The sequence below is a fragment of the Schistocerca americana genome, chromosome 1, assembly GCF_021461395.2.
Source record: "Schistocerca americana isolate TAMUIC-IGC-003095 chromosome 1, iqSchAmer2.1, whole genome shotgun sequence".
Lineage (NCBI taxonomy): Eukaryota > Metazoa > Arthropoda > Insecta > Orthoptera > Acrididae > Schistocerca > Schistocerca americana.
Genome location: NC_060119.1, coordinates 682736854 through 682751426, shown reverse-complemented (window position 1 = coordinate 682751426; position 14573 = coordinate 682736854). Strand labels below are relative to the sequence as shown.

The 14573-nt window shown below is 46.2% G+C and overlaps 1 protein-coding gene across 1 annotated transcript in view; it reads left to right on the top strand.

Moving 5' to 3' along the window:
- The window catches only part of LOC124591106 (trichohyalin-like), a 60386-nt gene extending 58151 nt beyond the window's left edge, over positions 1-2235 (top strand). Inside the window, exon 2 of the mRNA XM_047131711.1 lies at positions 1904-2235. Coding sequence (XP_046987667.1) covers positions 1904-2235 — 332 coding nt within the window. The remainder of the gene's footprint in view (positions 1-1903) is intronic.
- Positions 2236-14573: the final 12338 nt, after the last annotated feature.

The window sequence follows — 14573 nt, the reverse complement described above, 5'->3', positions numbered from 1 at the left end:
GCGAACCAGCCAATCACGAACTGCAGACTTCGGCAAGCGGAGGGTAAAAAGATGACCCTATTTTTCCTATACAGAGCTTTAATTAGCTTGCGTACGACTTGACAGAAAATCCTAGGAAGTTCTGGTCTTACGTTAAATCAGTAAGTGGCTCTAAACAGCATATCCAGACACTCTGGTATGATAATGGCATTGAAACAGAGGATGACACGCGTAAAGCTGAAATACTAAACACCTTTTTCCAAAGCTGTTTCACAGAGGAAGACCACACTGCAGTTCCTTCCCTAAATCCTCGCACAAACGAAAAAATGGCTGACATCGAAATAAGTGTCCAAGGAATAGAGAAGCAACTGGAATCACTCAATAGAGGAAAGTCCATTGGGCCTGACGGGATACCAATTCGATTCTACACAGAGTACGCAAAAGAACTTGTCCCTCTTCTAACAGCCGTGTACCGCAAGTCTCTAGAAGAACGGAAGGTTCCAAATGATTGGAAAAGTGCACAGGTAGTGCCAGTCTTCAAGAAGGGTCGTCGAGCAGATGCGCAAAACTATAGACCTATATCTCTGACGTCGATCTGTTGTGGAATTATAGAACATGTATTTTGCTCGCGTATCATGTCGTTTCTGGAAACCCAGAATCTACTCTGTAGGAATCAACATGGATTCCGGAAATAGCGATCGTGTGAGACCCAACTCGCTTTATTTGTTCATGAGACCCAGAAAATATTAGATACAGGCTCCCAGGTAGATGCTATTTTTCTTGACTTCCGGAAGGCGTTCGATACAGTTCCGCACTGTCGCTGATAAACAAAGTAAGAGCCTACGGAATATCAGACCAGCTGTGTGGCTGGATTGAAGAGTTTTTAGCAAACAGAACACAGCATGTTGTTCTCAATGGAGAGACGTCTACAGACGTTAAAGTAACCTCTGGCGTGCCACAGGGGAGTGCTATGGGACCACTGCTTTTCACAATATATATAAATGACCTAGCAGATAGCGTCGGAAGTTCCATGCGGCTTTTCGCGGATGATGCTGTAGTATACAGAGAAGTTGCAGCATTAGAAAATTGCAGCGAAATGCAGGAAGATCTGCAGTGGATAGACACTTGGTGCAGGGAGTGGCAACTGACCCTTAACATAGACAAATGTAACGTATTGCGAATACATAGAAAGAAGGATCCTTTATTGTATGATTATATGATAGCGGAACAAACACTGGTAGCAGTTACTTCTGTAAAATATCTGGGAGTATGCGTACGGAACGATTTGAAGTGGAATGATCATATAAAATTAATTGTTGGTAAGGCGGGTACCAGTTTGAGATTCATTGGGAGAGTCCTTAGAAAATGTAGTCCATCAACAAAGGAGGTGGCTTACAAAACACTCGTTCGACCTATACTTGAGTATTGCTCATCAGTGTGGGATCCGTACCAGATCGGGTTGACGGAGGAGATAGAGAAGATCCAAAGAAGAGCGGCGCGTTTCTTCACAGGGTTATTTGGTTAGCGTGATAGCGTCACGGAGATGTCTAGCAAACTCAAGTGGCAGACTCTGCAAGAGAGGCGCTCTGCATCGCGGTGTAGCTCGCTGTCCAGGTTTCGAGAGGGTGCGTTTCTGGATGAGGTATCGAATATATTGCTTCCCCCTACTTATACCTCCCGAGGAGATCACGAATGTAAAATTAGAGAGGTTCGAGCGCGCACGGAGGCTTTCTGGCAGTCGTTCGTCCCGCGAACCATACGCGACTGGAACAGGAAAGGGAGGTAATGACAGTGGCACGTAGGGTGCCCTCCGCCACCGTTGGGTGGCTTGCGGAGTATAAATGTGGATGAACATCTATGTTTACACGTGGTAACTTATTGAAACTCAGTCGTAGGTAATAATTTGTCCGAGTGGTGGGAGCAGGGAGGCCGGCGGGAAGGCTCTGCAGGGAGCAGCGGTTGTGGCTGACGTGGCAGACGGACAGGAAGGAGCCTGCAGCGAACGGCCCGGACGTGGCGCGGCTGCCACAGCACAGCTGGCAGCTGCGGAGGGAGACGCGGCCCCATCTGAGAGAGTGCTGCCGCCGCCTGCCGCCCGCTGCCTGCACTCTGAACAAAGGAGGCGAGCCGGCCGCTGCAAAAGGACCGCGCACAGGCACATCACAGACGGCCGCGGCAAGCGGCGAGCGGTGTGCACGAAAAACCCCATGCCTCTCTGAAGCGGCGTCCGCATTACTCTGGGTCTCACTTGAATGAAAGTCGCACCGCGCTCCGAATCGATAGCCAAGTACGTCCGGTACGCTCGGCGCTACAGCACAACAAACGTTTGCCGAGCAACACTGACAGCTCGATAGACGCAGATTCGTTTTACCCCAAATGAACAGTGTGGTCCCGTCCAGAGCGGCAACACTGCCATGTTTACGTTCTAGAAAGAGAGAGAGAGAGAGAGAGAGAGAGAGGGAGAGAGAGATAGAAATCAAGTGAAGCGCTTTCACGCTTTGCTGTATCTTTAGTGTAACTCTTATATCTTGATCATCGTGGGACGAAGAAGCATCGATGGCAGAGACCATGGACATTACAGGTTTAGCGCCAGCAACACAAGTATTGGTGCCGGCCGGAGTGGTCGAGCGGTTCTAGGCGCTACAGTCCGGAACCGCGCGACCGCTACGGTCGCAGGTTCGAATCCTGCCTCGGGCATGGATGTGTGTGATGTCCTTAGGTTAGTTAGGTTTAAGTAGTTCTAAGTTCTAGGGGACTGGTGACCTCAGCAGTTAAGTCCCATAGTGCTCAGAGCCATTTGAACAATTATTGGTAACAACGCCACGTGGTCGTCGGCGAAGCAAGTCGGCCGCCTGGGGAAGAACGGAGGTGATACGCACAGTGTAACCGGCTACAGAACTGGCGGAAGGCAGTTCTCATTCGGGCAGCCAGCCCTACTCACCCGGAGTAAGATTCGCTGCGAGCTTACTAGTCCACTCATGCGACAGGTCCCGTAACAATCTGTCGTCTGTTAGCCAGCTGTCCCGCAGGGAGCTGTTCCTGTTTCGCGTGATAGGTCCGGTGCCATTATTTTTTGATTCCTAGTCAATTACCCTGGATGGTACCTGCGCTGGCTAATCAGTAGTCCTGTTTGACGATTGACGTCACAAATTACAGGACAGGAACTCTCAGACTACGCCGATTAACGAACCCTCGAGACCAAACAGAACGTCATACACCCGCCAGCTAACCTGCGATCGTTCTCAAACGATTGTAAACAAAATTTCGATGAAAAAAAGATTTGATTCTCGCACGTCTTATAGCTTCATTCGACAGCTTTATGATGAACTACCTGTCACTTCGTTAACGGTCATATTTATTGCGATATTTGAAGTTCAAATGGCTCTGAGCACTATGGGACTTAATGTCTGAGGTCAACAGTCCCCTAGAACTACTTAAAACCCAACTAACCTAAGGACATCACACACATCCATGCCCGAGGCAGGATTCGAACCAGCGCCAACAGCAGTCGCGCGTTTCCGGACTGAAGCGCATAGAACCAATTGGCCATCACGGCCGGCTGATAATTTAGGATTATGTAAACTACTGCAAGAATTTAGTAAGTTTGCAGTGAAAAACAGAGGTCGCTGTGAATTTGCGTTAGCCGAATGCCAGGTCATATGTTACTGCATGCGTAGCTAGCATATTGAAGTCTTCTTTAAACTTTGACTGGTATTGCTACCTATGACCAATCTTGAGAAAATGGATCATATGTAAAGCGCTTCGTCCCGAATTCGCGCTCCAGCGAAGAAGCCACGATGAAATGTTTCCAAAATTCGTCCACATCTCATAAACGGTTTCAGACATCGAAAAAAGATTTCGACAAATGATACCGAGTATTTCGCCATATGATGAATAAGCGAAACTTTCAAATCTATCGCGATATGCAAGTGACTATAGATTTTATCAATGAAATGGTGTAATATTTAGGCGCCACCGATAGCTGGTGAAACGGGAGTTACTGTGGGTTTGGAACAATATATGTGAAGAAATTACAGTTTATTTTTGTACCGAGACTGGTCATTTTGACAAACTGTTGGCATGCCTTTACAGAAGTTGCTGTTTTCTGATTCTGTCGCAATTTCATGTGCATTAGAATGAAAGTGAGATGAATATTTATTAACTCAGCTGTGTTTTGGCGAAAAACACCGATAATGTGGCAACAAAATGACTTAATGTATTACTCAAAACCCACAGTAATTCTCGTTTACCAGCATCTATGGCACTTAAATATTACATCATTTCATTGAAAAGTCTGTAGTCACTTGAAAATTGCAGTGGGTATGGAACTTTGACATATTAATCATGCGGTGAAGTACTCTTCTCTTTGTGTACTATTATTTCTCAATATTTCAATATTTCATTCTGTCTTTCCCCTGGGGGGGGGGGAGGGGAGGGGGGAGGGGGAGGGCCAAGCGCTTCACATACAATACATTTTCTCAGGACTGGTGATCGATAGCAATGTTCTTCAAAGTTTAAAGAAATATTCAATATATTAGCTAAATTTCATACCCAGCAACTTATGACCTAACACTCACAAACGCAAATCCATAGTGGCCTCTATTTTTCACTATAAACTTTCTGAAATTTTTGCAGTAGTTTACTTAATCCTAAAATACAACAATAAATATTATCAGTAACAAAATGACAGCCACTTTATTCTGAAGCTGACGAGTGAAGCTATAAGATGTGTGAGAATAAATTTTTTTAACGATTAGGTCCTTTGCAATCGTTTGAGAGAGACTGCAGTTCGGCCGGTTGCGCGGCCTGACGTTCACGGAGTCAAGCCGGCCAGCTAATTAGCTAATTTCTGCGCCGAAACGTACACAGTGTGAGAAGTTCAGCATGCGGGTTAGCCATCATCACCCCACCTGCTAGCCAGCACTCATGCGCGCCATCTAGCAAACTTGCGAAGAACCTTAGGCTAAGCGCAAAGTGAGACGCGTATAGCATGTGTGACTTGGCATAGCACTTAACAGCGCGACGCGCGCGTGCCGCTCTTGTGGCGCTGGTTCGACTAATATTGAGTGTAGTGTTGGCAGAAGAGCCAACACCGTGTTAGAACTGGAGGCCGAAATGCACGCGTTTTAGCTCACGCTGGCTGGCGTGACGAGGGAAGAAGTATACAGACGTGAGGTCTGGAACATGACAAGGAATTAGAATTCAGAAAGCGGACATAATTAGTTTCATACTTAACTTTCATCCATTAATGATGAACGTCGCTCTTGACGGTACATGAGTCACAATATTATATGTTCAGAAGACATAGTAACTGAATATGGCGCCTTGCTAGGTCGTAGCAAATGGCGTAGCTGAAGGCTATGCTAAACTATCGTCTCTGCAAATGAGAGCGTATGTAGTCAGTGAACCATCGATAATAAAGTCGGCTGTACAACTGGGGCGAGTGAGTGCTAGTGAACCATCGATAGCAAAGTCGGCTGTACAACTGGGGCGAGTGCTAGTGAGTCTCTCTAGACTAGACGTGCCTTGTGGCGGCGCTTGGTCTGCAATCACCTGTGATAGTGGCGACACGCGGGTCCGACGTATATTAATGGACCGCGGCCGATTTAAAGGCTACCACCTAGCAAGTGTGGTGTCTGTCGGTGACACCACATTGAGACGCGTACACATAGCTTTGCACGCGCCTGTTGGCGGCGCTCTGCACTGACAGAATCGAAGCGCGTGCACTCTATAACCCATCTACATCCATACTCCGCAAGGCACCTGACAGTGTGTGGCGGAGGGTACTTTGGTACCTCTATCGGTTCTCCCTTCTATTCCAGTCTCGTATTGTTCGGAGAAAGAAAGATTGTCGGTATGCCTCTGGGTGGGCTCTAATCTCTCTGATTTTATCCTCATGGTCTCTTCGCGAGAGGGAAGCAATATACTGGAGCAATATACTGCTTGACTCCTCGGTGAAGGTATGTTCTCGAAACTTCAACAAAAGCCCGTACCGTGCTACTGAGCGTCTCTCCTGCAGTCTTCTACTGGAGTTTATCTATCATCTCAGTAACGCTTTCGCGATTACAAAATGATCCTGTAATGAAGCGCGCTGCTCTCCGTTGGATCTTCTCTATCTCCTCCACCAACCCTATCTGGTACGGATCCCACACTGCTGAGCAATATTTAAGCAGTGGGTGAACAAGTGTACTGTAACCAACTTCCTTTGTTTTCGGATTGCATTTCCTTAGGATTGTTCCAATTACTCTCAGTCTGGCATCTGCTTCACCGACGATCAACTTTATATGATCATTCCATTTTAAATCACTCCTAATGCGTACTCCCAGATAATCTATGGAATTAACTGCTTCCAATTGCTGACCTGTTCTATTATAGTTAAATGATAAAAGATCTTTCTTTCTATGTATTCGCAGCACATTACACTTGTCTACATTGAGATTCAATTGCTATTCCCTGCACCATGCGTCAATTCGTTGCAGATCCTCCTGCATTTCAGTCCAATTTTCCATTGTTACAACCTCTCGATATACTACAGCATCATCCGCAAAAAGCCTCAGTGAACTTCCGATGTTATTCACAAGGTCATTTATGCATATTGTGAATAGCAACGGTCCTATGACACTCCCCTGCGGCACACCTGAAATCACTCTCACTTCGGAAGACTTCTCTCCATTGCGAATGACATGCTGCGTTCTGTTATCTAGGAACTCTCCAATCCAATTACACAATTGATGTGATAGTCCATATACTCTTACTCTGTTCATTAAACGACTGTGGCCAACTGTATCGAACGCCTTGCGGAAGTCAAGAAACACAGCATCTACCTGGGAACCCGTGTCTATGGCCCTCTGAGTCTCGTGGACGAATTGCGCGAGCTGGGTTTCACACGATCGTCTTTTTCGAAATCCATGCTGATTCCTACAGAGTAGATTTCTAGTCCCCAGAAAAGTCATTATACTCGAACATAAAATTCTACAACTGATCGACGTTAGAGATATAGGTCTATAGTTCTGCACATCTGTTCGGCGTCCCTTCTTGAAAACGGGGATGACCAGTGCCCTTTTCCAGTCCTTTGGAACGCTACGCTCTTCTAGAGACCTACGGTACACCGCTGCAAGAAGGGGGGCAAATTCCTTCGCGTACTCTGTGTAAAATCGAACTGGTATCCTATCAGGTCCAGCGGCCTTTCCTCTTCTGAGCGATTTTAATTGTTTCTCTATCGCTCTGTCGTCTGTTTCGATATCTACCATTTTGTCATCTGTGTGACAATCTAGAGAAGGAACTACAGTGCAGTCATCCTCTGTGAAACAGCTTTGGAAAAAGACAGTATTTCGGCTTTTAGTCTGTCATCCTCTGTTTCAGTACCATTTTGGTCACAGCGTGTCTGGACATTTTGTTTTGATCCACCTACTGCTTTCACATAACACCAAAATTTCTTAGGATTTTCTGCCAAGTCAGTAGATAGAACTTTACTTTCGAATTCATTGAACGCCTCTCGCATAGCCCTCCTCACACTACATTTCGCTTCGCGTAATTTTTGTTTGTCTGCAAGGCTTTGGCTATTTTTATGTTTGCTGTGAAGTTCCCTTTGCTTCCGCAGCAATTTTCTAACCCGGTTGTTGTTCCACGGTGGCTCTTTTCCTTCTCTTACGATCTTGCTTGGCTCATATTCATCTAAGGCATATTGTACGATGGTTTTCAACTGATGCTCAACACAAAACTTTTGTGTTGAGCCGTCAATTACTCTGAAATCTGCTTTTTTTCACTTTTGCTAAACAGAAAAATCTTCCTTCCTTTTTTAATATTTCTATTTACGGCTGAAATCATCGATGCGGTAACCGATTTATGATCGCTGATTTCCTGTTCTGCGTTAAGTATTTCAAATAGTTCGGGTCTGTTTGTCACCAGAAGGTCTAATATGTTATCGCCACGAGTCGGTTTTCTGTTTAACTGCTCAAGGTAGTTTTCAGATAATGCACTTTAAAAAATTTCACTGGATTCTTTGTCCCTGCCACCCGTTATAAACGTTTGAGTCTCCCAGTACATAACCGGCAAATTAAAATCTCCATCCAGAACTATAACATGGCCGGGAAATCTACTCGAAATATTTCCAAATTTTCCTTCAGGTGCTCTGCCACTACAACTGCTGACCCACGGGGCCTATAGAGATATCCTGCTTTAACCGTGACCTTCACCCAAATTATTTCACATTTCGGATCTCCTTCAATTTCCTTCAATACTTTTGCACCTCAAACAATTTTGCAGAAACTATTTAGTTACTTAGAAGAAGGTGTAATTAGATGAATAACGGACGATTACTTCACTTAACAAAGGTTTATTCAGCACTTACACATACAAGAGCGCGGAGCGACCTGCCTCTGGCCAAAACACGTACGGTATATATACAGCTACAGATCATTCCAGTAGAATGATTCTTGGCATTTGAGGATGCTTCTAGAATGTACTCGAACCGAATATAGAAATTAAAATCGTACAGTCCAGGTAAGTTTTAAACACACGACCCTACATGCAACAGTTTAGTATCATAACGACTACACCACACTAACTGTGCTACTAAGTTTCTTCTGCGACATTGCTCCCTCCTTAAGACAACAGCGTGTCGGTGTTACGTCCTCATAGTCTGAGAACGCATCACCGATCCTGCATACTCCGACTCCTGATGACTGATGTTCTCCCTGGCGGTGATCTTCGAACTTCTTTGCCGCTACGCCCTTCGTCACCTTTCCGCTTGTTGCCTGTCGCTGGAGCTTCGAATTTACCCTGAGTTTCAGGATCGTTATAGGGCTTCATTCGAAGGACATGGATCGTATCTCTGATCTTTCGTCGTCTTGTGTCGGGGTCGAAATCTTCAACTTTGTAACATCAGACAACTGGTTTACAACCTTATAAGGTCCAAAGTGTCACCTGAGGAGTTTTTCAGAGAGACCAACCTTCCGAACAGGAATGAAGATCCAGACGAAGTCACCAGGCTGGTAGACAACATGGTGGTGGCTCGCGTCATACCTTCGGTGATCGTTTTCTTGAGCCTGCAACGTGCGGAGTCGAGCTAACTGCCGAGCTTCCTTAGCTCTGGTTAACACCTGGTCGATGTAGTCGTTGTTCACATCATCAAGATATAACGGAAACACAGTGTCCATCATCGTAGTCGCCTCAAGCCCGTGCACCAGGAAAAATGGCGTAAATCCTTTGGTGTCTTGTTTCGCGGTGTTGTAGGCAAACGTCACGAAAGGTAGCACCTCATCACAGTCACTCTGCTCAACAATGACGAACATTGATAGCATGTCTACCAAGGTCTTATTAATGCGTTCAGTAAGGCCGTTAGTTTGCGGATGGCAGGCAGTCATCATGTGATGAGTGATGTTGCACCGACGGTTTATCTTTGACACAACATGCGATTGAAAAGCTTTCCCTCGATCCGTAATTAACGACCCTGGGGCACCGTGTTTTAATAGATTGTCTTCCACAATGAATTTGTCTACCTCGGACACTTCAGCTGTTTTCACGGATTTCGTAATGGCATAGCGTGCCAGATAATCAGTGCAAACAATAATCCATCTATTGCCACTAGCAGACATTGGAAATCGTCCGAGGAGTTCAATACCAACACGCTGTAAAGGCGTTTCGGCTGGTGGAATTGGTATGAGTCGGCCAGGTGGTTTCTGAGGAATTGCCTTTCTCCTCTGGCACTCTTGACAGTGTGACACATAGTGACGGACACTCTTAAATAAACCTGGCCAAAAAAATCTCTTGCAGAATCTATCGTATGTCGTAATAAATCCTAGAAGTCCGGCCTCAGGTGTGTCATCGAATTTCTATGTTTAGGAATCACTGGTAGCCACCTCTTTCCAAACGGATCAAAGTTTTTCTTACAAAGTAATCCATTAACTACCTTAAATTGTCCTTTCACATCCTCTGCTCAGCAGAGAGATCCAGGAGTGCAGTGAGACAGTCACTTTCATCATCAAAGTCTTGATGGGCTTACACAGGGTTTCTTGAGAGACAGACGGCATCTTGGTGATTTCTTCCACTTTTGTACACTATGGTAATGTCATACTCTTGAAGATGTAGTGCCCACCTGGTGAGTCGTCCTGTTGGATCATTAAGACCTGTCAACCAACAAAGTGAATGACGGGCTGTAACAACGGTGAACGGCCTTCCATAGAGATACTGTCGAAATTTGCACATGGACGAGATCACAGCAAGACATTCTCTTTCTGTAGTTGAGTAGTTTCTCTCAGCTTTCGTAAGTGTGCTAGAAGCATAGGCTATAACATTCTCTTTTCCATCCGAAATTTGCACCAGAACAGCACCGATCCCATACCCGCTGGCATCTGTGTGTAGTTCTGCAGGTGCTCATTCCTTAGAGAGATCTGGTGATAGTCAAACTAGAAGATCTTGTAGTGGTAATGCTAATTTCACCCACAGACTCAGCGTGGGAGGTTTCTATGACACTCAGGTGTTCTTCAATTAATGGCTCAGCGTTTGATACGCACATTCGTACTGGAAGGATCTACGGTTCTTGGCGACAGTTAACTATCCACAATTCACCGAATCCGTTCTTAAACGAGATGACAGAGGCTGGGATGACCAAGTTATTCTTCAGTGGTATACTTCTCTTACATTCCACCACAAGATCCATGGGTTGATGCATGGCATGACACGTGATAGTTATCTTTTTAGCCCTGACTGCAGGAATGATCACTTCATCCAGCACACATAGTCTCCACACACTCAGATACGCATCTTCCTGTCCACAGTATCTCATCTCGTGTAGCATAATCTTCGAGTGACCACAATCTATAATTGCCTGAGAAGCTTTCAAAAAGTGCCATCCGAGAATGACGACATAACTACACTCTTGTAAGACGATGGATTCTAAGGGGTGTGTATGGCCACTTATACCCACACGAATGGTACATCTTCCTGTAGGTTTCACATATTTCCCATTAGCCACCAACAGCAGAGATGTTTTGTTGTCGACGAATATAGTTTACGACAACTGGCGACAGTACTTCTCCGAAATGACTGAATATGATGCTCCAGAGTCCACAAGAAATTGGGGTGGTCGGCCAGCCATGAGGATATCGACGTAGTTTCCTATCATTTTCGTAGTGATCGACGGCGGAGGATTTTTCTTTTCCGCAGCCTCACTTCCAAGGAAGGTCTCACCCTTTAGTTTTCCAGGTTGCGTCGTCTAGGTGATCGGCTGGAGCTTCTAAACGGCGATGGAGACCTTGATCAGCGTGTTGGGGAGTATTTTCTCCAGCGGCTAGCTAGCGGCGATGGCGACCTACGTCGTCCTGCACCCATATCTTCTTGTTCATCTTCGTCGTCCCAGAGTTGGCGTCAGCTAGGATCGACCTGCTGTTTTCTGGCGCGGGCGTCATCAAATATCCCCCGCCTTTCTCGACAATAGCGCACCACATGTCCCAGTCGTCCGCAGTGGAAACATACTGATTGGTTATCCTGGGTCCTCCATATATCAGTCTTCCTTGGTGCTGAAAGAGGTTCCTCTTGCGGCATTGCAGGAACGTAACTGCGCCTGGGTCTCTACTTTTTCACCGTTTCAGAGAGAAATGACGAGAGAATGGGTTCAGTATCTGTTCCACTTCCTCCCTATGACCTCTTGAAGCGTCTTGGTTTTTTGCTCGTCGTGCAATCCAAGTGCCTTCTAAACTTCCTCTCTCACTATCGACGAAGAAAAACATGTGAATCAGTTGCTTCCTCCATCACAGACATCGATACAACGTTTGGAAGCCGTTCAAACTTCGTGTGAATAATTCTTTTTTGATGCATTGTCTCGATATACTGACACCATTTTATGAAGTCGTCTGCTGACGAAACCTCCTTCAGGCGTATGTCCTCAGCAACACTCTTCATGAGATGTGCAACCTTATCTTCCTCCTCCATTCTAGGATCAACTATTTCACACAGCTCCAAGACATCTTAAATGTAGAATGCTGTAGTATCTCCTGGACTCTGTGCCCTCCACTTGAATTTATCTTCAGCCTTACGCTTCCGTCGTTGTGTGTCGCCCAAATACACTCCTGGAAATTGAAATAAGAACACCGCGAATTCATTGTCCCAGGAAGGGGAAACTTTATTGACACATTCCTGGGGTCAGATACATCACATGATCACACTGACAGAACCACAGGCACATAGACACAGGCAACAGAGCATGCACAATGTCGGCACTAGTACAGTGTATATCCACCTTTCGCAGCAATGCAGGCTGCTATTCTCCCATGGAGACGATCGTAGAGATGCTGGATGTAGTCCTGTGGAACGGCTTGCCATGCCATTTCCACCTGGCGCCTCATTTGGACCAGCGTTCGTGCTGGACGTGCAGACCGCGTGAGACGACGCTTCATCCAGTCCCAAACATGCTCAATGGGGGACAGATCCGGAGGTCTTGCTGGCCAGGGTAGTTGACTTACACCTTCTAGAGCACGTTGGGTGGCACGGGATACATGCGAACGTGCATTGTCCTGTTGGAACAGCAAGTTCCCATGCCGGTCTAGGAATGGTAGAACGATGGGTTCGATGACGGTTTGGATGTACCGTGCACTATTCAGTGTCCCCTCGACGATCACCAGTGGTGTACGGCCAGTGTAGGAGATCGCTCCCCACACCATGATGCCGGGTGTTGGCCCTGTGTGCCTCGGTCGTATGCAGTCCTGATTGTGGCGCTCACCTGCACGGCGCCAAACACGCATACGACCATCATTGGCACCAAGGCAGAAGCGACTCTCATCGCTGAAGACGACACGTCTCGATTCGTCCCTCCATTCACGCCTGTCGCGACACCACTGGAGGCGGGCTGCACGATGTTGGGGCGTGAGCGGAAGACGGCCTAACGGTGTGCGGGACCGTAGCCCAGCTTCATGGAGACGGTTGCGAATGGTCCTCGCCGATACCCCAGGAGCAACAGTGTCCCTAATTTGCTGGGAAGTGGCGGTGCGGTCCCCTACGGCACTGCGTAGGATCCTACGGTCTTGGCGTGCATCCGTGCGTCGCTGCGGTCCGGTCCCAGGTCGACGGGTACGTGCACCTTCCGCCGACCACTGGCGACAACATCGATGTACTGTGGAGACCTCACGCCCCACGTGTTGAGCAATTCGGCGGTACGTCCACCCGGCCTCCCGCATGCCCACTATACGCCCTCGCTCAAAGTCCGTCAACTGCACATACGGTTCACGTCCACGCTGTTGCGGCATGCTACCAGTGTTAAAGACTGCGATGGAGCTCCGTATGCCACGGCAAACTGGCTGACACTGACGGCGGCGGTGGACAAATGCTGCGCAGCTAGCACCATTCGACGGCCAACACCGCGGTTCCTGGTGTGTCCGCTGTGCCGTGCGTGTGATCATTGCTTGTACAGCCCTCTCGCAGTGTCCGGAGCAAGTATGGTGGGTCTGACACACCGGTGTCAATGTGTTCTTTTTTCCATTTCCAGGAGTGTACTTGTGCAGTTCCGTCTGGAATACTTCCCAGCTTGTGAACTTCTCTTCGTTGCTCTCATACCATTACTTGGCAGTGCCCTCCAAGTAGAAAAATACTTGCGGAGAATCTTAGGCTAAGCGGATATTGAGACGCGTATAGCATGACGTGACATGGCACTACAGAGCGACGTGCACATTCCGCTCTTGTGGCTCTGGTTCGATGCATATTGAGACGCGTACACATAACATTGCACGTGCTTCTCGGCGGCACTTTGCACTGAAAGAATCGAAGCGTGTGCACCCTATAACCTTTCTCAAACAATTTTGCAGAAACTATTCAGTAATAATATTGTCAAGTAGAAGAAGGAGTAATTAGATGAATGACGGATGGTTTATTCAGCACTTGCATATACAAGGGCGCAGAGCAAACTGCCTCTGGCCAGGACACATACAGTACATATACAGCTACGGAACATTCCAGTAGAACGATGCTTGACATTTGTGGATACTTTTAGAACGTACTCGAACCGAATATAGAAATTAAAATTGTACAGTCCAGGTGAGTTTTGAACACACGACCCTCCATGCAACAGTTTTAGGAAATAAATAAAAAAATGAGAATAGCTTTCGAAACATTAACTTCACATATGAGCATTAAAACATAACAGAATAAATAATGTCTAAACATCTTTAAAAAAGTAAAGAACATATTATTAATGAAAATTATATTTGAGGATAACAGTATTCCTCATCATAGTGAATATAGCTTAGTATTAGAAAAATTCTACAGCAAAACTCTTATCAGAGAAACACTTAAAGACAGAAAGAACACAAATACACAAGGGTACACAAACACATAGTGGAATAACACAAAAGGAAAGGACAGGGTTTTTTTTAGCGTGAGTTTTGGTACTGCAGTCCAACCCAAAACTTTATTCAATAGATCTTTCCTCTTATTTCAACGTCTTTTTGTTTTGCAAAAAGGTCCTATCTAAGCATGCTTTCTGTATGTTCCATTATCTTACCTCATCATTTATTTTACATTATCTTTGCTTCCAAGAAAATCTTACCTAAACCTGTTGTCCCAAACCCTACTTTTTTGTTCATATCCTCTTTCAAAATAATTAT